Here is a 25,120-nt window from a genome sequence, read left to right as displayed (position 1 = left end):
TTTCTTTCATATGACACCTAACTCATTGTGGTTCAAGGTTTCCCTAAAATATTATTTACATAATACTATTTTGTCGTCAAAAGGGACACTTTTTTGGTGGGGCGTCCTCCTGGCCACACCCACCACTTAGAACATGCCAGACGGTCAATTTGTTATGTGGAGCTATGCGATCTTTACATCTGTGCATATTAAAATTGGTTTCCTGCCCAGCTAGGTTAACCCCCACTGGCTCCCGGTCTAGGACCTCCCAGGAAATGAAGGAGGGGCTCTGAAAATTTGGACCCCATCATTTTTGGTCAATTGGGACCCTTTTGAAGCCAAAACAGCAACAACAAAAAATCAACTTTGTCACAAAAATCCTACGGGAGCTGTTTCAGTGACATACCGTACCACACTATTTGGGGCAAGTCGATTTTTGCACTCTCGCAAACAATGCCTCCAATTCATCCAAGCGTAAACACAAGCCATATTTCACAAAAAATGATACTAACTGATTCGGGATAAAACACTCTTTCATGAGATGTATAATAATTTACTGTTCATAGATGATTTTAAAAATGATTAACAATTCTCTAGGTGTAAACTTGTTTTGACTCACACTATATGGAGGGATAGAGTAACCGAGGGAGCAACCGCGAACTGGAAAGAGGGGTAAGAGAGATCAGAGCAAATTCGTTGCTATTCTATTTGGTACAAAATGTTGTACAGCGGCGAGCAATACAGCTATCGGGAGTATTCAATGCTTACTTATAAAATAATGATTCGTACTGCAATAGTACGTAAGACATTATTCGCGTGCGGCATGGGTGTGCGGCAGGTAGGTCGAATGTCAATGGGGATTCCCCATTTAACTCTGCATTGGGTTGCGTGGTATAGAGTCACATGCACATTAATCACACATCCATGTTATGGTAGAAAAGGGAGATATAATTGCGTTACATTGTGGATATTGGATCAGTCCGTAGGAATACTCGCTTCACAATGAAGTTCTACAATCATGCTCTGGTCGCATTATTGGCTGTTTTATTCTCTGGAGTAGATTCAAGTAAGTATCAATAGAAAGTAGTGGCATAGCTCTTTGAGGAAATGATCACATTTATCATGCGTATAACATAACGAAGTTGGTATTGCATGCATGTATTGTTGTAGGAATTAATATGATTAATGTATCTTTTTCTTAGTCCGAAAATCCCACATGACTTATAGGCCTACCAGGCCTGCCTCGTGATATGCGTATATAACATAATAATGATAACATATTACATAATTGTCCATTACATAATTAACACAGGCCTAGTTGGTATTGCATGCAGGTATCGTTGTCGGAATTAATGCTGGCCTTATTATAATACTAATTAATAGGCCACCTAAAATTCAAAGAGTTTCTCGAATTCTCTTAAGAAGGGGAGGCTCAGCAGTAAGTAGATTTTCTTTAAAACTTATTTTTAAAAAGTTATTTTGTCAAGATGGCTGCCGCGTTTCCATGATGCGTCATTTGGGGGAATTCCATTATTACAAGAGATCTCTTCATGTAAAGCCCACTGCACACTAAACGATTTTCCTGCCATCCTATTTACGAAGAGACTGCAATTATATTTTTCGGCCCTTCCCGCTTTTCAAAAATGAGGGAAAAGAACGTACATTTAAAATGATAAATAAACAAAAAAAGACAATAAAATGCTTGTTTGACCAAGATATCAAAGCGCAAAGTACTGGACATTTTAATTTAAAAAATAGGTTAGTAACCGTTAATTTTCATCATGTTCATCATTTTGTCCTCAAATATTATTGACAGTCTGTTATTTATATAATTTAAAATGACTTTGGAATTTAAATATTACTGAATGTTATTTTATGAGATGTTTTATTTCATTCAATCAAGTCACTGTATCATTAAAGATAAATATGTATTTATTTTGAGATTATCTTTTGTGACAATGTGAATTGCAAATAAAACTCATTAAAAAAAATAGTAATTTCAAAATGATTTTGTAAATATGTTAATGCATTATACAGTGTCCGTCTCAGCGTGAGCTGCTGGTCACTCTTTATAGAACGAATGAATAATAACAAAACAAATATAGCATGATAGATGAACCAGGGCTAGGACGGGTAATTTGATCTATTTCAGTTATGAACATTTTTATTCATTTTTTGTTTAATATAGGGCAGGTTTGTTATTTATCAAATTGAGCCTCACATGACCCTGCGTGGATAGGCCTACATTCAATACTATAACTAATGTGATTAGATATTAAAATATAGTGATTTTCATAAGAATTCGTCGATTGTAATTCATTCCTATGGAGGTAAAATTTCATTTTTGGGAAAGATATAAAAACTAACAAGAAAATTATCTGACAAAATTGAAGTAAAATTTAAAAGAATTCTTTATCTACATTTGCATTACGGCCTATGGAGATAATATTATGTCGTTAAAGTACAGATTAAACAAAAACGTTTTCATGGTAATCTTTATTTGTTCGTATGTTCACTATCATACACTTTCATACTTTTTAATTACTTTGTACATTGAATCGTAGTTGTTGGGTACAATCAGGTGCGTACGCAGGATTTTTTCAAGGGGGGGGGGGGGTTTTAACATTTTTAAATCGGGCCGAAAATTTCGCAACGACTCAGCCAGCCACTGAATAAGCGGGGGGGGGGGGGGAGGGGTAAGAGGACACTTTTTAATACAAAATTAAAACAAAAACAAAATTACCAAAGGGGGGGGGGGTTAACCCCCCCCCCCCCCTCCCCGTGTACGCGCCTGGGTACAATCATGGAGTATGAGTCATCACTGATTAAACTATTGAAGTCTATTTGTCTAAAGAATCCTTTATGTAGTTTCTGGAGGAATAAAAGAATGACAGAGGCCCAATTTATTCAAAGGCTGGAATACAAAATAGATCATGCACATTTTTATTGAAAAGCAGCGTGGACGAGACTTGCCGAGTGTAACATAGTGTGAAGTGTCATGAACACATACACAGTATTTCTGATATTGTTTATTTAGTCATTTTTCGTTTCCATTGAGAAGGCAGAATGAACTTAGGAACTAACGGTACTCGATCGGAAGGATCATAGTTTCCGTACAGTGATGTACTGAAGTTTGTAGCCCAGATTGGATAGACCACGTGTCTTACTAAAGTTTTAGACGTAACGATAAAAAGACCTATAGATACCCCTAATCATATAGAAACTACTCTTTGTATTAATACAAGTTATGCGGGGTACGACGCGTTGCGTAAAATATTACACGATAGGTCTTTGGTAGTGAACTATTCTATATACAGGAAGGCAGAAACTTCAGAGAAAATCTGAATGAAACCAGTCAAAAATGAGAAAGTTATAAACTTTTGACAGTTGTAATTACTATACGTGTGGGATCATCAAATAGGCTAATCGGTAATGTCGCTGTGATGTAATGGCGGACAACTTTCCCATTTGGTCCAAAACATAATTGACTTCTTCAAAAATGCACAAATCTATGACTCAGTGGATATTTTATCTTTAGAGGACCGATAATAATATGCTTTCCATAGTATATATTGAGAAGTGCCCCAACGAAGAAGGCACTTAGGAGAAAAACTGAAATTAATGATATTATGTACATGACACACGGGAAAGTTATCCCCGACGACATCACAATGCACTGACTAAACTAGCAATTTGAGATTCCCGTAGACTTCGTGATCTCATATTTCAAACATTCATGTCATTTTCATTGTTAGGGATAATGACGTGCTAGAGAGAGAGAGAGAGAGAGAGAGGATAGAGAGAGAGAGATAGAGAGAGGGAGAGAGAGAGAGAGAGGTGAGAGAGAGAGGGAGAGAGAGAATGGGAAGCTAGGGTAGAAAGAGAGAGAGAGAGAGAAAGACAGACAGACAGATAAAAAAGGAGAGGGGGGAGATAGACAGACAGACACATGAGAGGGGGAGACAGACAGACAGAGAAGGAGAGGGGAGAGAGGGATACAAACAGACAGGCAGACAGAAAAGGAGAGGGAGAGAGACAGAGACAGACAGACAGAGAAAGAGAGGTGAGAAAGAGCGAGAGAGCGAGAGAGAGAGAGAGAGAGAGAGAGAGGGGAAGTAGAAATAGAAAGGAAGTAGAGGAGGGGAGCAGACAGATAGGCAGAAAGGGCGGGGGGGGGGGGGACCTTAGACCCCGTCTTTTTATTTACCAATCGCAACTCCTCCTTTCGTAATTACTTAGAGGACATGTAATCGGTCCAATCGGAACTCTCTCTCTCTCTCTATAATATGTCCCTTTTGCAGCCAGCATCATATTCTGTAGAACTTTGCAGGAATTATTATGTCATGTGTGTCCTATCTGTAAAATTTGAACAGTAGCAGTGTCCTAGTATTGCAATTATCCAAGGAAACCCGTTTACCTTCTAAACTTTACTGTCAGACACTATTGAGTGACTGACTGACAACTTTTTTCTTTGGTAATAACATACATAACATGAGCTGTAAAGGTACATGAGCATTTGTCTACATCAATAACCATCTTTTTGTAATGGCCAAAATTAAACTGATTGAATCTTTGTGCAGCACAAAACGTACGACCATTCGGTAAAATGGTCTGTAAATCAGACTATTACTTAGGTGATTGCAACCCCTTAAGTCGATTCAAAAACTAAAGCCATTTTCAAGCCTTTTCGTCTTGAGGTTAGTTTTAAATTAGTATTAACTCTTTAATGCCGTTGGAATCTAACCTTTTTGATTTTTTGATCTGCAATGGAACAAAGTACCTTTAAAATGGCGGTCGTCTGCATTTTTCAATTTTGAAATGATTTGTCAACTATGTTTTTGTATAGGTACAATTATTAATTTGATTTTTATTATGATATGATTATATACATGAATGTATTTTCACTTTCGTTAATCATATATACATGTATGTACCTAGTTTATACATAATTTTTGTTATTATGTTGAAACATATAGAAATAAAATAAACAAATCAAAATCCAATCAAAGGTGCGTTTGTTTGATGAACGTCTTTTTGACCGTTTGTAGGTCTAATCATGCTTTTATAAATAATACTAAAACTTCTCTTGTACAATGAACTCCATTAACAAAACAATCTTTGTTATTAACATATTATTCTCAGACCTCGAAGTAATCACGAACCCCAATGCTACAGCTTACAGGGGTGGCAATATTACCCTTCCGTGCCGGTTCAGTGGGGTACCAGAGGCCGTCTACTGGCACAAACACAACCGGACAGGTGCCCCCGACGACCAGGCGACGCTCGTGGTGAGTAAAGTAAAGGATCAGGACGTGTACCAGCCTGTTGACCCGAGGTACGATATTACCACGGATCATTCCCTGGTGATATCAGATGTTCAGATTGAGGATGAGACGACGTATTCTTGTGAGGTCTCTGTGCCTAATGCTCCTACAGGAAAGAACTATACAGCTCTGACGGTTATAGGTAAGTTAAACATATGCAATATCAATAAGATATTTTTTAATGCTTTGCTGTCCCTATCATGCCCTGGGGGAGGGGAGCGGTAGAGATCGAGATGGAGAGAGAAAGAGAGAGAAAGAGAAAACACTATAAAGAGGGTTCGAGAGACAAAGGGAGAGAGAGATAGAGAGAGAGAGAGAGAGAGAGAGAGAGAGAGAGAGAAGCAGGAGGAAAGGGGCGGGGGATAAATAAAATTCAGTTTTTATTTGCCGGATATTATTCTTCAACTTTCAACTACATTCCTTCATATTCGAAAATGCAATTTTTTGAAAATGACACTAATGGTGCAATTTCCTGAAATTCAAGCAATTGGCGAATAAGTTATGATGAGGTTAACTTCTTTTTACTTCAAGTTCTTCAAAGTGATACACAATGCAATGAATCTTTTGAAAATCTATTGTTGTTTGTGCCTTTATTCGACCTACGAATGCCATGAAGGAAAACATTGGTTAAGTTTATCTCGGTGTCCTGCCAGATAAATCTGTTTCCCATATCCCCTCCCCATTTTCTCAATTTTCCCGACAGCAGCGCAATTTGTCCGACAATATCCTGACAGGTGGGTTGGGGGGGGGGGGCAGGCCCGTAGCTACGTGAAGGGGGGGGGGGGGCACGGGAGGCAAGTGCCCCCCCCCCCAAAAAAAAAAAAAAAAAAAAAAAAAAAATGTCAAGATCGGTTGAACTTTTTAGACCCCTCCCCAGGACGTCGATCAATTACATGTATATGTGCCCCCCCCAAAAAAAACCATCTAACTCTGGCTACGGCCCTGGAGGGGGGGGGGGGACATATTATACTTTGGGAATTCCCACCTTTGTCAAAATCATCATTGAAAACATAATTATTTTTTTTTGGAATAAAATTTAAGTTTGTTTTTATTTTGGCTTTACATCACTTTATTAAACTTAGAGGATTAGGGAAAATCTATTCAACACCGCATTCCCTGAAACTACCGAAGTCTCGTTCGGCCCTTTCTCTCCCTTTATCTTTCTTTCTCTACCCCCTCTCCCTCTTCTTCCCCCCTTCTCTCTCTCTCTCTCTCTCTCTCTTTCTCTCTCTCCTTGTCTTTATATCTCTTTTCTTTGTGCCTCTCTCTCACTCTGCATCTGTCCATTGTTATCTCTCTCTCTCTCTCTTTTGTTTATGTATCTCTCCCTCTCTCTCTTTCTCTTTTTTTTTTCTCTCTCTCTCCTTCTCCCTCTTTCCCTCTCGATGTTTTTTGGCATAAAGCGAAGATAAGCTAATGGAATCCATGTATTTGGTGGGCTAAATTAGCAGATTTGTTGTAGAATTTTGAGAATTGCTATCCACAAATAGTTTTTATGAAACAATGGCCCTGGATGATAATTTGTTCTTCTTGAAATTGTATATCTATGACCAGCCCTCGCGAAAAAACTGTACCCAGTCGTGCGCGGCTGCATGGTGACCGAGCGTGCCAAGCCTGGGAAGTGCGTTTATGAAGTGAGGGCCGACACTGAAAACTTCGTTTTGATGTGCAGGGTGGAGCAGGTCAAACCGGTCGTTTCTCTCTCCTGGACTAATCAATATAATGATGAGAGGACAATAAATAGACTAGTCACAGGTCCTGATGAGGATGGACTTTTTAACGCTACCAGCGAACTCAGGGTGAGTGAAATATTATAATGGTTTGTAATCATTTTGAAGATGATGACAATAATATACTACTGCTGATGCTACTACTACTACTACTACTACTTCTACTACTACTACTACCACTACCACCACCACTACTACAACTAGTACCACTACTACAACTACTACAACTACTACTACTACTACTACTTCTACTACTACTACTACTACTACTACTACTACTACTACTACTACTACTACTACTACTGCTGCTACTACTACTATACTACTAATATACTACTACTACCACTTCTTCTAGTACTGCTCCTACTACTATAATTATGATACTACTACTACTACTACTACTACTACTACTAATACTTCTACTTATGTAGTGCACTTAAGGTAATCTTTAAAAAATTACCGTATTCAAAGTGCTCGTGTTATGACGAAATGTCAATTGATCACACTTTTGTTTTACATTTGTTTTAATGGTGTTACCATCATGTAGGTATCCAGAACAGAGATTGAGAATGGAGATTCCTTTGTTTGCAAAGCCACTGGTGAGAGTGTCAAGGGGACGTCAGCATTGGTGGTGACTGTTAAATATCCATCAGGTATGTCAATTAATCTGAAGCGTCTTTCACATAATAATGAAGCGGTAAACCGCGGCGTTTTTCTTGTTGTTGCGTGTTAATGATGACGTCAAGCGAATATGCTTCATAGTTATGTATCTTATAACAATGACAATGACGATGACAATTTATTCTCATGTCACCCTCATGGGGATATTGGAGAAGTTTTCACTCAGTTCGAATTTGTCAATTTAACACTGTATACAGTATACAATTCAAATCGAATTAATGGTAATCAATACAAATATCACTATCGACGATAATAAGAAAATTTATGATGATGATAATAAGAAATAAAATTAATAATTATTACTATAAATAAAATAAAAAAAATTGTTGGGGGAAGGGGGGGGGGAGGGGTAAAATAACCATTTCTGGTCTTCTTTATTTCCTCATAATAATATATACATCTTCGCATTTTTAGCATTTGCCTCCATTTCTGGAGGGATATACATGTACATGATTTTTTAATATTTTGTTATTATCTGTAAACGATAATTCAATAGGTAAAACGAAATATGAAGAAGTCTCTGTTTTTGTTCTTTTCTTTTTAAATTCTTTTCCAACAAAGCTTTGGTGAATAGTGAAAGGTGCATAATTCAAATAATATCAACATCATTTTCCTTTTTTGAATTAAATTCAATACAAAACAATAGATGACATGTTTATTAACTTCTTTTCATGACTTCGTTACAAGAAAAGAACATTGCATACAATCACCTGGCTGATTACAATAATAACATTGCTCAGTGGCATTTACTTTCCATTTAAACAAATTATTTAGTATTACTGAAACATGGCACAATAATTTTAAATTGAAATTGATCAGTAAACCGTCTTTTATACCTTTTAACTTTAACATCCAAACATTTGACCATGCATGTATAGTTGTATACATTCGATTCCTAAAGTATTAAGCTTAGATTCTTCGATTTTTGTTTTAATCAACTACAGTTGTAATGATACATTATTTTAACTGTCATATGTCTTACTGAAATCTCACCCTCAACCAATGTTATATCATTAGTTACAATAGCTGTGGATCTAAATTTCACATATACACTGTTGGTCATAAAGGTGGATTATTTTTTTTTAACACCAATTTATGGAATGATTGTGAAAATTATTTATTCTTAATAGATGTAGATAATAGTATACATTCTCAGATTTTATTGAATAATAGTTTGCGAGTTTTTGTTTTGCGTAACTGCTAAAGCATGCATGTGCTACTATGCTTAGGAACTAGGGGACCTACGTCCTTAAGTCATAACTGACAGTAATGAGGATTAATGCAGGCTCACAAAAGGGCACTTATATAGCACATGTACACGGTTTTGATCCTGGGGTCTCACAGATATGAGGCCATTGTTTTGCCACTGAATCATTACTGTACGCAGCGGGAAATAGGGTAGGGGGCAGCCCCCCCCCACAAATACAAAAAAAAAGAAAATGCAATAAATTATCAATAATTCATTGCTTTTTACCCCGGTCCCCAACAGGACAAATTCCTCTGTGTGGCGATGCCTTGAACCATAATGCATGGCCGTACAGAGAATTTCAGTAATGTAATGGGCCGCCAATTTCCTAATTCCACCTCAACCACCTTTGAATATCAAAGTAATGACTCCTTTCCTTTGCAAATAGCTTAGCTTACCCTTTTCCTCAATAATAATAATAATAATAATAATAATGATAACAATAATAAATAAAATCAAAAAATGAGAAAGATAATTACAACGATAATTAATGACAAAATTAATGGAAGCAATTTAACAAAACAGTTACTTGCACTAGTAAATTTTTATTTGAATTGATGAATTACTGAAAATATTCCTAATATTAATTTTTATAACTTGATATAAGACAAAAAGGAGAAACATAAAGATAATATTGAACTCATAACATGTTATGTGCAGATACTTAAATTAATGAAAACGAGACGTTATTTTTCGACAGAATTGTACTAAGTTTAAACGTGTTTGTACATTATTGGAGTTCAAAAGCTGATCCATTTTCAGTGTATTCGGTCTTTCAATAAAATAGTTATCGAGGAACAATTTACCGTCTGAACGAACATACAAAAAACGATTGGCTGGAATGCTTACTCCCAATGAAATGGGGGGGGGGGGGGGGGTGATCGTTAATCTGCAGAATCGTATTATAATCCATCGACTGGGTCAATAATACTAGAATCCTTTTGGTCGGTTACGTTATAACTGGTAAGGTGCTATTACGAAATAATTATTAGTAATATCGTAATTTTTCTTCCTCCTCTATATTTAATATCCGTTTTCTTCTTCTCTTCTTCTGTTTTGTTTTTCTTCTTTACTTCCTATTACGCTTCTTCTTCTTCTTTTTCTTCTTCTTCTTCTTCTTATTATTATTTTTATTATCATCATCATTACTATAATTATTATTATCATTATAATGAATATCATCATCATTATTGTAATTTACGTTTGTATTATTTATTATTATATACCTCACTTAAGTAATCCAGCAATCTGATTGGTCGAAATTGCATTCATAAACTTTAACTGTTCCCGAAAATTCTCGGTAACCATGGTTAAAAAACAGTTAAAAATCCCAATAACCATGGTTATTGGGAAAATAGGTCAGTCTCCATGGTTACCCCATAGGTTTACATGTTAAAAAATGGTCTGAGCGATCGAGGATACCGTACGTGTGCGAAGAATTGGTCGGTAATTTCAATACAATTGAATCTCGATCGATCTTACCGACAATTTTATCTTGCATTGTTGACATGAAGACGAAAATAAACTTAAAAAAACAAAAAAAACAACATCTGCCGATAGATCTTGATCTAAGTTCGTGCCAATATGCATTGCAAAAGTAAAAGAAGGGCCCGTTTAATGGAGCAGCGGCGAAGCATCGACCACGCGAAGCCGTTTTCAATTCATTTAAATGTATATATTTAAGAAAACTACTGTACATGGTGACAGTGCGCGCTGGCCGAGCGGTTTGAGGCGCTGACTGCAGTTGCATCACCTTTTCTACGCAAGAGTTCGAATCCCAACTTCGACAAAAGTTTTTTTTTTTTTTTCGGCATATAAAAGTATTAATGACTGCTTTAATATTCGAGAAATAGTTGTTTTTATACGCTCTCGGGAAGGTTACAATTGGGCTATTCCCCTCGGCACGCCTCGAGGAATAGCACAATTCTAACCTTCCCTTGAGCGTATGCCGAGGGGAATAGCCCAATTGTAACCTTCCCGAGAGCGTATAAAAACAACTATTTCTCTCAAAGCAGTCATTAATACTATACTATTATATACTGTTATTATTATTTTCAGCATTAGTGCTATTATTCAGATTTATAAATGTTATCTTCTCAATGTATTCTTATTTTACCTGCTGAGGAAGGTCTTTCAAGTGGAGGGAAAGCTGGGATTGCCATATTTGTTCTCATCGTCATAGCCGTTATCGGCATCGGCATCGGCTTTTTTCTTTGGAGAAGTAAGTTCAGATTTTATTACCACGAATTACACGAATTATTAAAGATTTAATGATGCAGACTTAAATATTATTTGTCCACGCAATATAGAAATTTGACTTCCATTTGAGTCACACGCAGTCTAGATGTAAGCTATTATGACATAATTAGGAGGGTTAGAAAGGGGTTCACTCATTCTCTCAAGTTAAACATGCATGCATCGTTGAATTCCGAACAAAATCTTTTCCATACAATTTATATATTTTGTCCAGGTGATGCTTAGTACCATGGGTGTCGATCCCGGGGGGGGGGGGGGGGGGGGGGGTTGGGGGGATATATCCCCCCCCCCAATATTTCAGGTGGGGGGATGGCCTGTACAATCATCCCCCCAATAATTCACCATCAAAACAAACAAAAAATGAAGAGAAAAATTAAGGATGAGAGCCCGATGAGAGTAGTTGATGGTTATTACTCGCAAGATGACCATCAATATGCACAGTTTGCTATCTCATTTTCATAATACATACATATATACGAAGTAAATAAGACAACCGTATATGAGACAAGAATAAATTGAATTCTCGCTCATACGGCTTCATCAGGAATTGATGATTTATTCAATTTGTTCAATCAACAGCATCTTAGAAATGCAGTGCGCCAAATGCAAAGACGCAGCGTCAAAAAAGCAACGAGCTAAATGTTAAGCGCGAAGCGCAAAAATAGCAATCTGCAATGCACATCAGACAATCCTGGACAGTGTAAACATAGATGACCTCTGTGACGATTTCGTGATGAGATCGGAGACAAGGAGAAAGATTTTCGGACATTAGTATGACTTTATAAAATAGTTCTCTAGTTATGTTGTTTCAGTTCACCCTTTTTAAAATTCACGTCATTGTATCTTTATTTTTGTTTTTTTTACTCATTTTATTTCCTGATATTTCCTAAAAGATTTTTCATTTTTGGAGAAAGATTATTATGTCACAACTTATTTGCAACACAAATTATTTTCAGTGGGGAAACTGAATTCAGACGTGGATTAAGCGTAATAATCAAATGAAACGTCAAAGTACACGATACAACGAACTGTCTTCTTTTACGAATAATTTAATGAAACGTGAAAGCTTCCGCGCTAAGCGCGGAATGGGCGAAAATGAATAAAGACTAGGATTAAGAGTAATAATTTATTGAAACGTTAAAGCTTCCGCGCTTCGCGCGGTAGGGGGGAAACTGAGTTCATGAAGGACACTATACAACAAATCGTCTTCTTTCTCTAATGTGAAAGCTTCCGCGCTTTGCGCAGGAATGGGCGAAAATGAATTCAGACAAGGATTAAGAGTCGAGAATGGTACATCGAATCGTCTTCTTTCTTTAATAATCTAATGAAACGTCAAAAGGGGAAGGGGAACTTGATTCAAACATTAAGGATTAAGAGTCGAGAATGGTACATCGAATCGTCTTCTGTCTTTAATAATCTAATGAAACGTCAGAGCTTCCGCGCTACGCGCGAAGGAAGGGGAACTTGATTCAAACAAGGATTAAGAGTCGAGAACGGTCCAACGAATCGTCTTCTTTCTCTAATAATTTAGTGAAACGTCAAAGCTTCCGCGCTTTGTGGGGGGGGGGGAACTCACCCTCCCTGCACGCAACCCCCTAGGGACCGCGCTTTGCGTGCTCACTACCGCCCCCTAAAATGAAATCCTGGCTACGCGCTTGGGAGGGGTGCAACTTGCCACACGCTTCTACCTCTTGATTGCTTTGATCCATTGCCGAAAATATTTTGGCACCTATCATCCCCCTAACCACGGATACAAATCGACACCCTTGCTTAGTACTTCGACCTACAAATGAATTTGATCAAAAGGAGGAGAAAAAAGGAGAAAAAATAGAAGGAGAGGAAGAGGAAGAAGAAAGGGGGGAAGAAGGAGGAGAGAAGGAAGAGGAGGATGAGAAAAAAAGAAGCATTACATACTTGATATTTTAGTTCATAACATTTTAAACAGAAGATATGTACATGTACTTAAATAAGGTACGACAAATGCGTTCAAAGCTAAAATACACAGTTATGATTTACAACATGATCTTTCATTTATGACGTCATACAGGAAAGAAGGAGCAGGAGAAGAAGGAGGCGAAGCGGGAGGCGGAAATGAAGGATCCTGAAATGGAGCCTCTGTCACCATTACAATGTAAGAATATGACAATAAAAAAAGAAACTAGACCTGCAATCGTGGCACAACGATATGCGTGCAATGACGGGCGATCTGGCACTAACGGTCGTCTATACTAACATAATTATCAACAGTATAATATGGTGTCTAAAATGGAATTAACTCACAATTTTGTGTGTGAACATATATCATACTTGGTATCATCCGAGAGGGCACTTCATTGCGGTCAGTTTGACACTATTGTCATCTGCGCGCAATGTACTGCACGCATTTAACACGCTATTACGTAATGCATAGTAAATTCATAATTTTTAGCGATAACTTTGCGCTGACGTCATTGAAATTTACCAAACTTAGCGGACAGTTGTCATGTATATTGATACATGTGTCTGACAAGTTTCATTGTTGTAGGTATAATGATCGCAATTTTAGAGCGAGTTGAAGTTATTTCGCAATTTTCTTGAAAATGGCGAATTTGGAGGGCAATTTTCTCAAACTTGGTCAATAAAAGGGTATATAATTTTGTATATGGCTGGAAAGGGCATATGTTCAAGTATCTAAATGCAAAAAAAGGGTACGGGATTGCTAAGACACAATAGAGATACGGCCACAGAAAGAAAGCCAAGTCCCAGAACTTTAGAGGGTGCTATTTATGTTTTGCATATTCATTGGAGCGTGAAATTAAGCATGACTATGCGCAATCGTAAGATAAGGATACGGTGAGATTTAAAAACAAAACGGAATTTATATGATAAAGTTATGGCAGTTTTAGAGTTATACGGGTCATTTTTTCAAGAATTTGAGAGATATTTGATGGAGTCGGTTTCGGATTTGAATTTTGAGTACGAAGATGGCATTTTGAAGGGCAGGTTATTTGTCGCAGATGAAAGAACATCTCTTAAACTATCTAGAGGACTTTATTAGAAGATTGTAGGATCTAGGATAGTGGAGATAGGAAGGAAGAAAGAAAGGCCTAAAAATGGACCAGAAACGGACAAAATAGCGCCTGGATGGTTATGCATGAGTGATTGTGAAAATCGAAAAAATAGGTGATCTTGATGAGATGCTAGAGACTATGCCTATGAAATTTAAACGGAAATGGACATGAGAAAAGCACCTAACTAGGAATAACAAACACTACGTGCAAAACGAATGTGATTTCCTGGTAAGAAGAAGAAGAATACTAGACCTGCAATCGTGGCACAACGATATGCGTGCAATGACGGGCGATTTGGCACGGTCGTCTATACTAACATAATTATAAACAGTATAATATGGTGTCTAAAAAGCGATTAACTCACAATTTTGTGTGTGAACATATATCATACTTGGTATCATCCGAGAGGGCACTTCATTGCGGTAAGTTTGACACTATTGTCATCTGCGCGCAATGTACTGCACGCATTTAACACGATATAACGTAATGCATAGTAAATTCATCATTTTTAGCGATAACTTTGCGCTGACGTCATTGAAATTTACCAAACTTGGCAGACAGTTGTCACGTATATTGATACATGTGTCTGACAAGTTTCATTGTTGTAGGTTTAATGATCGCAATTTTAGAGCAAGTTGAAGTTAATTCGCAATTTTCTTGAAAATGGCGAATTTGGAGAGCAATTTTCTCAATTTTGGTCAAAGATAGGGTATATAATTTCGTATATGGCTTGAAAGGGGATATCTTCGGTTATCTAAATCCAAAAAAGGGTACGGGTCTGCGAAGTCATAATGAAGATACGGCCACAGAAAGAAAGCCAATTCCCAGAACTTTGGAGGGCGCTATTTATTTTGTGCATAGGTATTGGAGCGTGAAATTTGGCATGGCTATGTGCAAATATAAGATAAAGATACTGTAAGACTTGAATACAAAACGGAATTTATATGAAAAAGTTATGGCAGTTTTAGATCACTTTTCAAGAATTTTAAAGATTTTTGACGGAGTCGGTTTTGGATTCGAATTTTAAGTACAAAGATTGCATTTTGAAGGTCAAATTATACATCGCAGATGAAAGAACATCTCTCAGACTATGTAAAGGAATTTGTTAGAAGTTTGTAGGATCTAGGATAGTGAAGATAGGAAGGAAGAAAGAAAGGCCTAAAAATGGACCAAAAACGGACAAAATGGCGCCTGGATGGTTAAACATGAGTGAATTCGAAAATCAAAAAAGTATGTGACCTTGATGATATGCTAGAGACTATGCCTATGAAATTTGAATGGAAATGGACATGAGGAAAGCACCTAACTAGGAATAACAAACACTATGTGCAAAACGAATGCTATTTTCTACAAAGAAGAAGAACTAGATTTGTAATACTTGTTTTGAACAAGTATAGGTGGGCTGTTTCAATTAAAAATTAAAAGGCACATTTGTGATAGCTTATTGTCTCAGCTTCAACATACTCGAAGCTCAGCGAACACGAAGCTAAAACGACGTAGATATTGCTCGCGAAAGACGGGAATGTAGAATCGAGTTTTGAGAAAAACTCATGTCCCATAGAGAATACACGCAAAATTTGAAAAATTGACATGCCTCCTTTAATCGCAAAAATTCGCCATGATGCTTTTGTCAAAATGAACAATCGTGAAAACTTTTTTGTAGAAAATTGTCTCCGCTAGAACTATTTAAAATTTGGAAAAAAATTGATTAATATTTACAGAGATACCATCAATTTTTCAAAAAATATGCTGACGTCATAATATGCAAATTGAAATTATGAGTTTGGAGGCCGTTATGGTGACGTCTTGAGTTTATTGAGGGTCAAATGAGACATGAAACAACATCTCTGAATCATACTCTATTGAAATATGAAAATAAATTGGGGTCACCTTGCATCCTAAAGAGCTACAATGGTTTTGTATAGGCATGTTTTTGCCCATATATGCTATGTATTACAAGAGCTCGCGCGCACGGAATTTTTTGTTAAACGGTCGGTCATTCCGTTATTAATAGTCATAAAGAGACAAACATGGTATCCATTTGTTTGTAAAAATATCTGAAATATCATGAAAGCAAAAAAAAATGGCGATTCTATGCTGTGTAATAGTTTTACGCGCGAAAACGCGCGCGCATGCGCGTGTGCGCAATTTGTTATAAAGTGCTTAGAATGGCCTAAAACGTATGCAAAATGATTTTGAGACGATTTTGAGCATTTCAAAAGGTCAAATTATACATCGCAGATGAAAAAACATCTCTCAGACTATCTAAAGGAATTTGTTAGAAGTTTGTAGGATCTAGGATAGTTAAGATAGGAAGGAAGAAAGAAAGGCCTAAAAATGGACCAGAAACGGACAAAATAGCGCCTGGATGGTTATGCATGAGTGATTTCGAAAATCGAAAAAATAGGTGACCTTGATGAGATGCTAGAGACTATGTCTATGAAATTTGAACGGAAATGGACATGAGAAAAGCACCTAACTAGGAATAAAAAACACTACGTGCAAAACAAATGCGATTTCCTGACGAGGAAAACAAGAAGAATATTAATGGTGCAGAATGTGAACGAAAACAAGGCAATGACGAAGATCGTCATTGCAATTAAGGACAAAGAGCGTTCCGTTATAAGATATAATTTAAAAGCCTATAATGAGATCATGTCTGAATGTGATTCTCTAATTATTATAACCAGTTACGAACTTGAAGCAAATAATAATTTTCATCGTAGGATTTTAATAGGAGCTGATCATGTTTGTCCCCTACAAACTTTGGGGGTATTCCACCTGTATGTATCATAGTTAAATGTGATTGTTATGAGGCAAAATATAACATATAGCTCCGTTTAGTCTCATTTCACAACGCCCCCTATCGTCAGAGTCAGCAGCCTAAGATGTTAGCCTATAGAATTTTACCATAAAAAAAAAATCATTGAAAATTCATTTTTTGTTTAACTCTTTGTTTGCTTTGTTCGCCGATTTGCACGGACGTAGGCGTGCCAACTTCGCATTTTTGCACAGATGTATACGAGTCAATTAGACATTCATAATACCGCTCGCAGTGTGTAGCCACGCGTTGCGTTTACTATTGTTTACATTGTATACATCGCACACTTTCCGGTAAACTGTTTTTCTTCATAGTGTTACATTCGAAATTACCGTGTATTTAGCGGTTTTCTTTGGATTTTTTTTACTGATGTTACGATGGCACCTGCTGGAAAACGTCAACGTGTGTTTAGTGTAGAGGAGGCTCGAGATCTTGTTACTATGGAAGCATGGAGCATGGACTCTGATTCCGACGAATCGAGCAGTGACGAAGACTCTAGTGATAAAAGTGTTCCCTGAGAGTAGACTGATAGAATAAGAATGAATAAAAATTAATGAAAGAGCTAGAGATGACAGCAAGAAAGAGAGTAGACTGATAGAATAAGAATGAATAAAAAAAATGAAAGAAGGAGATAGAGATGACAGCAAGAAAGAGAGTAGACAGTGATAGAATAAGAATGAATAAAAATAATGAAAGAAAGAGATAGAGATGACAGCAAGAAAGAGAGTAGACTGATAGAATAAGAATGAATAAAAATTAATGAAAGAGCTAGAGATGACAGCAAGAAAGAGAGTAGACAGTGATAGAATAAGAATGAATAAAACTAATGAAAGAAAGATGTATCCTGTCTTGCCGTCATCTTTATATCTTTCTTTTATTATCTTTATTCATTCTTATGCTATCAGTGTTTACTCTCTTTCTTTCCGTCATCTCTATCTTATTATTATTATCATTTTCCTATCTATATGTACCCTATGTCTTGCCGTCATCTGTATATCTTTTTAGGTGGTCTGTCAACGACAGATCACCTATTGTTTTCGTCAGAATTTTCTTTCTTTATTTATTTATTTATTATTATTTATTTTTATTTCTCCCCGTTTTTTGTTCATCGTTTAACTCAAGATCGGTTGTGTTAATTTCTTTCAATTTTGACACAGTCATAGGTCATTGTCATGAGACGTGACAGTAACCTTTTCAAGGTCATCAGGTCATCGTGACGTCATCCAGGCGCCATTTTGTTATATCACGTTATCCATCATATGTTCATGATGCCTAAGCAAAGGTCATTCATATTCATATCACATATACTTCAGGTCAAGGGTCAACAAGTCATGTCATCAAAGGTCACATAAAGGTCATGACGCGCACGTACGCGCGCGTCAAAATTTAAAAATGCTCAAAATCACTTAACTATTAAACGAGAGTACGAATCAGGTCATTTTAAGCATTTCAAAAATTTCCGTCCGTACTTGTCCCCGCGCGCGGTGCGCGCGCTCACAGCGCGCGGAAAAGGTCAAATTCAAAATATGTACATGATTTAGATTCCTCTTAACGTAATTGACAATTTACATTAATTTCAGTCACTCTTCATATTTCATAAGGCCGTGAGCGTGCGTCAAAGTTCAAAATCCGCGCGTGCTGCTATGGGCAATATAATGTAAATTTGATCAAAAACATGCTACTTTATGAATCGAAATAGCTCTTCAGATAGTCCGTCGACCCCCAATTTTTATATCATGGTTGGAAAGAGCATGAGTTGGAGATATGATTTCATACCACCCTGACTCGTACAAAGTGAAACAAAATCTTCATATTTGCATCTAAACTAAAGAAAATGTATTTTGTTGATGACGTCATTTTTGTCTTTGTTTAATTGAGATTATCTCGCTTATCAGTGATCGATTTTCTCCCAGATTTCGATATGTTGTAGCTGAGATAATTCTCTATCAAAAATATGCCATTCATTTTTCATTTCGATGACGTCATCATAGTTAAATATTCCATTAAAGGCGACAATGCATAATTTGTCATATTTGCTTGTTATGTCTATGGGAGGTCACTTTTTTCAAAACATGAATCTGCCTGACAATGTGTTTTGACCTGTGTCTCGGTGGTTATTCAAACAGTTTTCAACCAAATCTTAGTATGTTGTAGCTGAGACTATATGCTTTCTAAATATTCCCTCATTTTTTCAATCAGATGTCAGAATCATGCTCATACTCATCATCGTCATCATCATCATCATCAATATCATCATTATCATCATCATCATCAATGTCACCATCATCATCATCATCATGGTCTGAAGATGATGATCATCAACATCACCATGATCATGATCATTATCATCATCATCATCATCATGGTCTGAAGATGATGATCATCAACATCACCATGATCATGATCATTATCATCATCATCATTAACATTATCGTTTTTATCATCATATAACATTTTCATTATCATGATCATCATCACCTTTACTATCATGATCATCATCATGTTCATCATGATCATCATTGTTTACATGTCTATATAACTTCTCCCATTCTCAAATCTATCATAAGACTTAGACAGACCACCTTATTCGTCTTCGTGACGAATTGAATTTCTAGTTCTTATTATCTTTATTCATTATTATGCTATGAGTGTAATACTCTCTTTCTTGCCGTCATCTCTATCTCATTATTATTATCATTTTCCTATCTATATGTACCCTATGTCTTGCCGTCATCTCTATATCTTTCTCTTATTATCTTTATTCATTCTTATGCTATCAGTGTTTACTCTCTTTCTTTCCGTCATCTCTATCTTATTATTATTATCATTTTCCTATCTATAATTATGTACCCTATGTCTTGCCGTCATCTCTATATCTTTCTCTTATTATCTTTATTCATTCTTATGCTATCAGTGTTTACTCTCTTTCTTGCCGTCATCTCTATCTTATTATTATTATCATTTTCCTATCTATATGTACCCTATGTCTTGCCGTCATCTGTATATCTTTCTCTTATTATCTTTATTCATTCTTATGCTATCAGTGTTTACTCTCTTTCTTGCCGTCATCTCTATCTTATTATTATTATTATTTTCCTATCAATATGTATCCTATGTCTTGCCGTCATCTCTATATATTTCTCTTATTATCTTTATTCATTCTTGTGCTATCAGTGTTTACTCTCTTTCTTTCCGTCATCTCTATCTTTTTATTATTATCATTTTCCTATCTATATGTACCCTATGTCTTGCCGTCATCTCTATATCTTTCTCTTATTATCTTTATTCATTCTTATGCTATCAGTGTTTACTCTCTTTCTTTCCGTCATCTCTATCTTATTATTATTATCATTTTCCTATCTATATGTACCCTATGTCTTGCCGTCATCTCTATATCTTTCTCTTATTATCTTTATTCATTCTTATGCTATCAGTGTTTACTCTCTTTCTTTCCGTCATCTCTATCTCATTATTATTGTTATTTTCGTATCAATATGTATCCTGTCTTGCCGTCATCTTTATCTCTTTCTCTTATAATCTTTATTCACAGTAAAGTCCTTTCATTTCATATCACTATTTCTCTCTCATAATGTCTCTCACGTCCGTTCTCCATATTTTATTCATTGCATACTCCACTCGTCAATCATTTCTGATAATAAGCTCTCTCACAATAAAGTAAATGGAAAACAATGCAATATAGTTTATATTTTAAGATTGATTCATTCTTTCTTTGTATATCTATGGCTGTGATAAATGTACTTGAAATCAATTTTATTGAGGGGTAAAGAAGGTGAGAGAACAGATGCGGTGAACATTCATAATGAGACATTTCAATAAGATGCTGATTATGTCATGTATATCACATATAATATATTATGCCTATACCATTTTTACATGCTCATACCAGTGGGCAAAATCAATAACATTCTCTTATTTCTTATTGACTTATCATGGCACAACAAAGAAAAACATCCCCACGACGTCCCTTTTCATGCCCCGCTAAACCGGACATTGACAATAACCTGGGGTAATAGGGATTTCAATGGGCAGATTAGCCCATTGTCAAGGGTGGCTGAGCGGGGTACTTTCAAGTCTCTCCCTATTGAACTTCTTTTCTTCAACAACCTAAATACTAACCTTCTGAATTGTTAGAATACTTGAGCAAGGTATGTAAAGAAAGGTAAGAAGTCCACCTTTCTAATAGATTCGATTTGAAGATGTCTTATCATTGCTAAATAAGAAATTCTAGAGGGATAAAAAACTGCCGTAAATAAGAAAAATTAAACATTATATAATTATGATTATTATAAAAATGATAATTCAAAATATAACAAATGACGGTTCATCGAAAAGCACGTTTTCCGGTCTACAACTTTGCTGCACAATATTTTTCATCATGATCATCCAGTGAAGAGTTATAGCCTCTTGATTCAGCAGAGTCAATAAAGATTCCCTCGAAATGTGTGACCCTAAAAGAATGTGGCACAGGGGGGTTTTTTAAGTGGCGCATAAAGAGTTAAACGAAAAGCACATCCACCCGACGTACGTTATCACTAGCTCTTTCATTGGAACCCTCATGTCCTATTGACTTTTGAAAGTTCACCCACCGTAATTTGATCAAAATAGGTTGCAAGCTCGTCATTGCCTATAATACATGTGAAACAAGTCGAACTTTGGACTCAGTTTGCCAAGCGATTTTAAGATTATAGGTCAAGCACACGAAGGATAAGAAGCATGAATTATCATAGATCACTTCTGCTTGGTTCATTATGTCTATTTCATCCAACCCCCCCCCCCCCACCGTCATTTGTCCATTTGGTCAAAGCAAACATTTTGCAGAGGTAAGCAAAAACATGAATATTCATGAACGGTCAGACAATACAGCCTTTTAGTACGTAACGTATAGTGAATGGGAATGGGCGATGATCCGTCCAGGAGGTAGAGGTCAGTGGTTTGTGCTGGCAATGTTCCAGCGAGCGAAAATGAGACAACCGGAACAATATGCTTAAGTTGGGCATGGAATTACCAATAAAGCACCGTTTAGACGTGGGATGGTAAATAGCAGCTGTTTTATTTTGCTATGGTGACGTATTAGTGCAATACACTTTACAATTCTATATCTTATAACACATAGCTTTATTTTAAAACACAAAATATCACGGTTGTTCATCATATCTGGACAAGAATTTAGTTGAGCGGACACATAAATGCATTCAAATTTTATCAAAAAAGTTTTAAAGTGTTCTTCCTTTCTTTTTGCCCCACTAGCTAAATTCGAAGTTTTAGCCGAGAAAATCAAAAACTACAAACCGGGGTCCTTTTCTAGGCTGGAAAAAAAGAAAGGCCGCATTTGGCCGGAGGTAACCCGATTGGGTGTGTTCGGCGTGACGAATGCTGGGAAGTCCTCTCTCGTACGATCCCTCAATTTTTCTCTCACAGGTAAGAACTTGACCTACACTCACGGTTGCCCAAAAAGTTGTAACAATTTTTCTCCACCTCCTTGTATGAAATAATTTGTAACAATTTTATTACTCTTAATGGTTTTTTTTTCTTCTTTTTCTTCTCCTCAGAACTGTATTGATCAATCTATGTGACTCTCATATCGGGAGTTTATTTCAACTTGCAAAATCTCCATACAGGAGAAACATTTGACGCTCATATTTTGAATAATAGTAATACGACATGGAACTACTAATAAACGAAACAACTTAATATTTGGTGATTAGTACACTTTAAATTGGAAAATCTTTCTACAGTAGTAACATTTGTCACTCATATTTTGAATGATAGTGTTACGACCTATCAATATAAGAAACGATTTACTTTTAGTGTATGTGTGTGATTTGTACACTTTAAGGTGAATTCATCGACGTCGAAGTGGCCACATCTGAGTCCATAGGGGGCCTAACCACCATCCCAAAGCCGTTTTGCCTCACCGACCATCTCACCGTAGTTGATAACCGGGGACTGAAGGATCTAGATGTCTCCGGCATCAACGGCATTATGGACCAGATTCGTGAGTACTAATTTTGTTCGCTAGGGACTTTCGTAGTTATGAACTTCAAAGCAGTAATGTTCGTGCATCGTGAATACATAACCAAGGGACAGTAAGCAGCTAACGTGCGGATAAACATTACTGCATAACGTCCTCAAACAACGACCAACCAAAGCCCCGTCTTAATAGAACTTTTTCGATCTCACCCGAGCGATATGTGGATGAGAAACAGTGGGGGGTCTGATCGTAAAACACGTGGTGAGCACCTCACCCGGGTAGGTTACCATAACAACCGCCACCTGTTCATCGCGATCAGCTGGCGCGCGCTGTGTAGATGACATGTAAATTACGGGTATTGTCACTATGAATATGACAGACAAAGAAAGCGGACAAAACATACAGTTCCTCAGGTAGACAAAGGAACATCCCTTCACTGCTATTATGTAAAAATGTGTAGAACAGGTGTCACATGCACATTCACCATTTTACATAATAGCAGTGAAGGGATGTTCCTTTGTCTACCTGAGGAACTGTATATTTTGTCCGCTTTCTTTGTCTGTCATGTTCATAGTGTGTATATATTTTTCACGGCGATGACGTAATTTACCCGGGTAACATTCCGCGAGCGTCTTAATAGGCCGTTTATCAGAAAGTCGTCTGGACGACGTCCGGACGTCACCCTCCTATCACCCTAGCTCGTCTAGGGTGAGATTTACATCGATATCGTCCAGACGTTATCCCGATTGACACGTCTAATTGGCAGTGGGTAAATAGTCGTCCGGACGACGTCCGGATGTCACCGCGACTTTTTTTTCCAATTAAGACGGGGTTTTACAACAACCACCCGGACCTGAGTTTGCACGGCACCAAAATAAATGCTCAAAGTAGGCGGTCGATGTAGCTAAAGGCGGAACCGCGAATTTTAAAATTGTCTCCACGTGGCATTGCTTGTAGATTGCGTGGTAACCATAACATTGCTCGTTGTTTAAAGCTTTATGAAAACTTTAATATACCTAACTTCAGGTCTTGTTTGATTTTGACACTGCATGGTCGCAAAAGGGAAAAAAATCTAAGGAAAAAGGAGAAGACGAAGAAGAGAAGATGAAGCAGGGGATAAAGACGGAGTTTAAGAAGAAGAAGTAAAAGTAGTGAGACAGGATGAGAAAAAGAAAAAAAAATAGAAAGAAGAAGAAGAAGAAAGACGAAGGGAGGAGAAGAAGAAGAAGAAATAGTAGAGAAAGAAGAACTGGTGAACTTATACTTAAGGAGGAGAGGTAAAACAAGGGGAAAAGAAGAAGGAGGAGGAGAAGAAGAAGAAGCGGCTCCTTGTTATGGTGTTGATACACCTACACTGTATTTAAATGGTATTGTGCTTAAGTGATGGTTCACTGAAGTAAAATCATAGGAGCCGCTTGCATGGCTGGTGTGACGGTCAGATCACATAGTAAATTGGAACTATGAGGGAAAATCCTTAAATAGCTTACCGCCGAGCGTTCGAGACGGGCCGCACTGTCCATTTCAGCATAAACGTTTGTTGTACGTTTATGATTTCAGGGATCTTATTTTAGGCGTCAAACCTCTCTCATAAAATGAGTTGTGAGTTGGTCTAGCAGTAATAGGGACTTTTAGAACTTTTGAACGTCGACATAATGGACTGCTACGTGTGACTTCCTTTTAAGACACTGGCAGTGCCTTAAAAGGAAGTGACAGTGCCATAAAACACCCGATACGAGCTGCGACATTAAAGTCATTGACCAATTTTGGAAAAAAGATGCAATATGTATCGACCCGTTTTTGTATCACATCCAACATGTGTTGGAGCTGCGTCCAGTAGTCATTAACGCTATTTTAAGACCTACTTTTTGTGGTTAGACTCATTAACCAGGCGACAGCGCCCAGCAACATTGTTTTCTACAAACTACTGTAGCGCCAGGTTACCCGGCCATACATCCAGGGGCAGATCAAAGACTTTACAGGGGGGGGGGGGGGGGGAGGAAGCTTGAAATAAACGAAATTGCGAGAATGAAGCCTTCAACTG

General features: G+C 37.1%; 1 protein-coding gene across 1 annotated transcript; it reads left to right on the top strand.

Annotated features, from left to right (window-relative positions):
* Positions 1-889: 889 nt before the first annotated feature.
* On the top strand, positions 890-23,340 carry LOC115921503. Its single transcript, XM_030978997.1, has 8 exons — positions 890-1,045; positions 5,122-5,445; positions 6,858-7,102; positions 7,581-7,686; positions 11,089-11,181; positions 13,264-13,347; positions 22,356-22,526; positions 22,945-23,340. The coding sequence occupies exons 1-8, from the start codon at positions 982-984 to the stop codon at positions 23,112-23,114; spliced, it is 1,257 nt and encodes a 418-aa protein (XP_030834857.1). The 5' UTR covers positions 890-981; the 3' UTR covers positions 23,115-23,340.
* The last annotated feature ends 1,780 nt before the right edge of the window (positions 23,341-25,120 follow it).

Source organism: Strongylocentrotus purpuratus, unplaced genomic scaffold, assembly GCF_000002235.5.
Source record: "Strongylocentrotus purpuratus isolate Spur 01 unplaced genomic scaffold, Spur_5.0 spur5_scaffold_1, whole genome shotgun sequence".
Lineage (NCBI taxonomy): Eukaryota > Metazoa > Echinodermata > Echinoidea > Camarodonta > Strongylocentrotidae > Strongylocentrotus > Strongylocentrotus purpuratus.
The sequence above is the reverse complement of the archived record's forward strand: the minus strand, read 5'-3'. Positions and strand labels throughout refer to the sequence as shown.

Excerpts from the sequence above, each read along its gene's own strand:
- LOC115921503 (XM_030978997.1), top strand. The coding sequence starts at position 982 with ATGAAGTTCTACAATCATGCTCTGGTCGCATTATTGGCTGTTTTATTC. Across the intron at positions 7,103-7,580 it reads ACGCTACCAGCGAACTCAGG|GTATCCAGAACAGAGATTGA; the intron begins GTGAGTGAAATA and ends ACCATCATGTAG. Across the intron at positions 11,182-13,263 it reads CGGCTTTTTTCTTTGGAGAA|GAAAGAAGGAGCAGGAGAAG; the intron begins GTAAGTTCAGAT and ends GACGTCATACAG.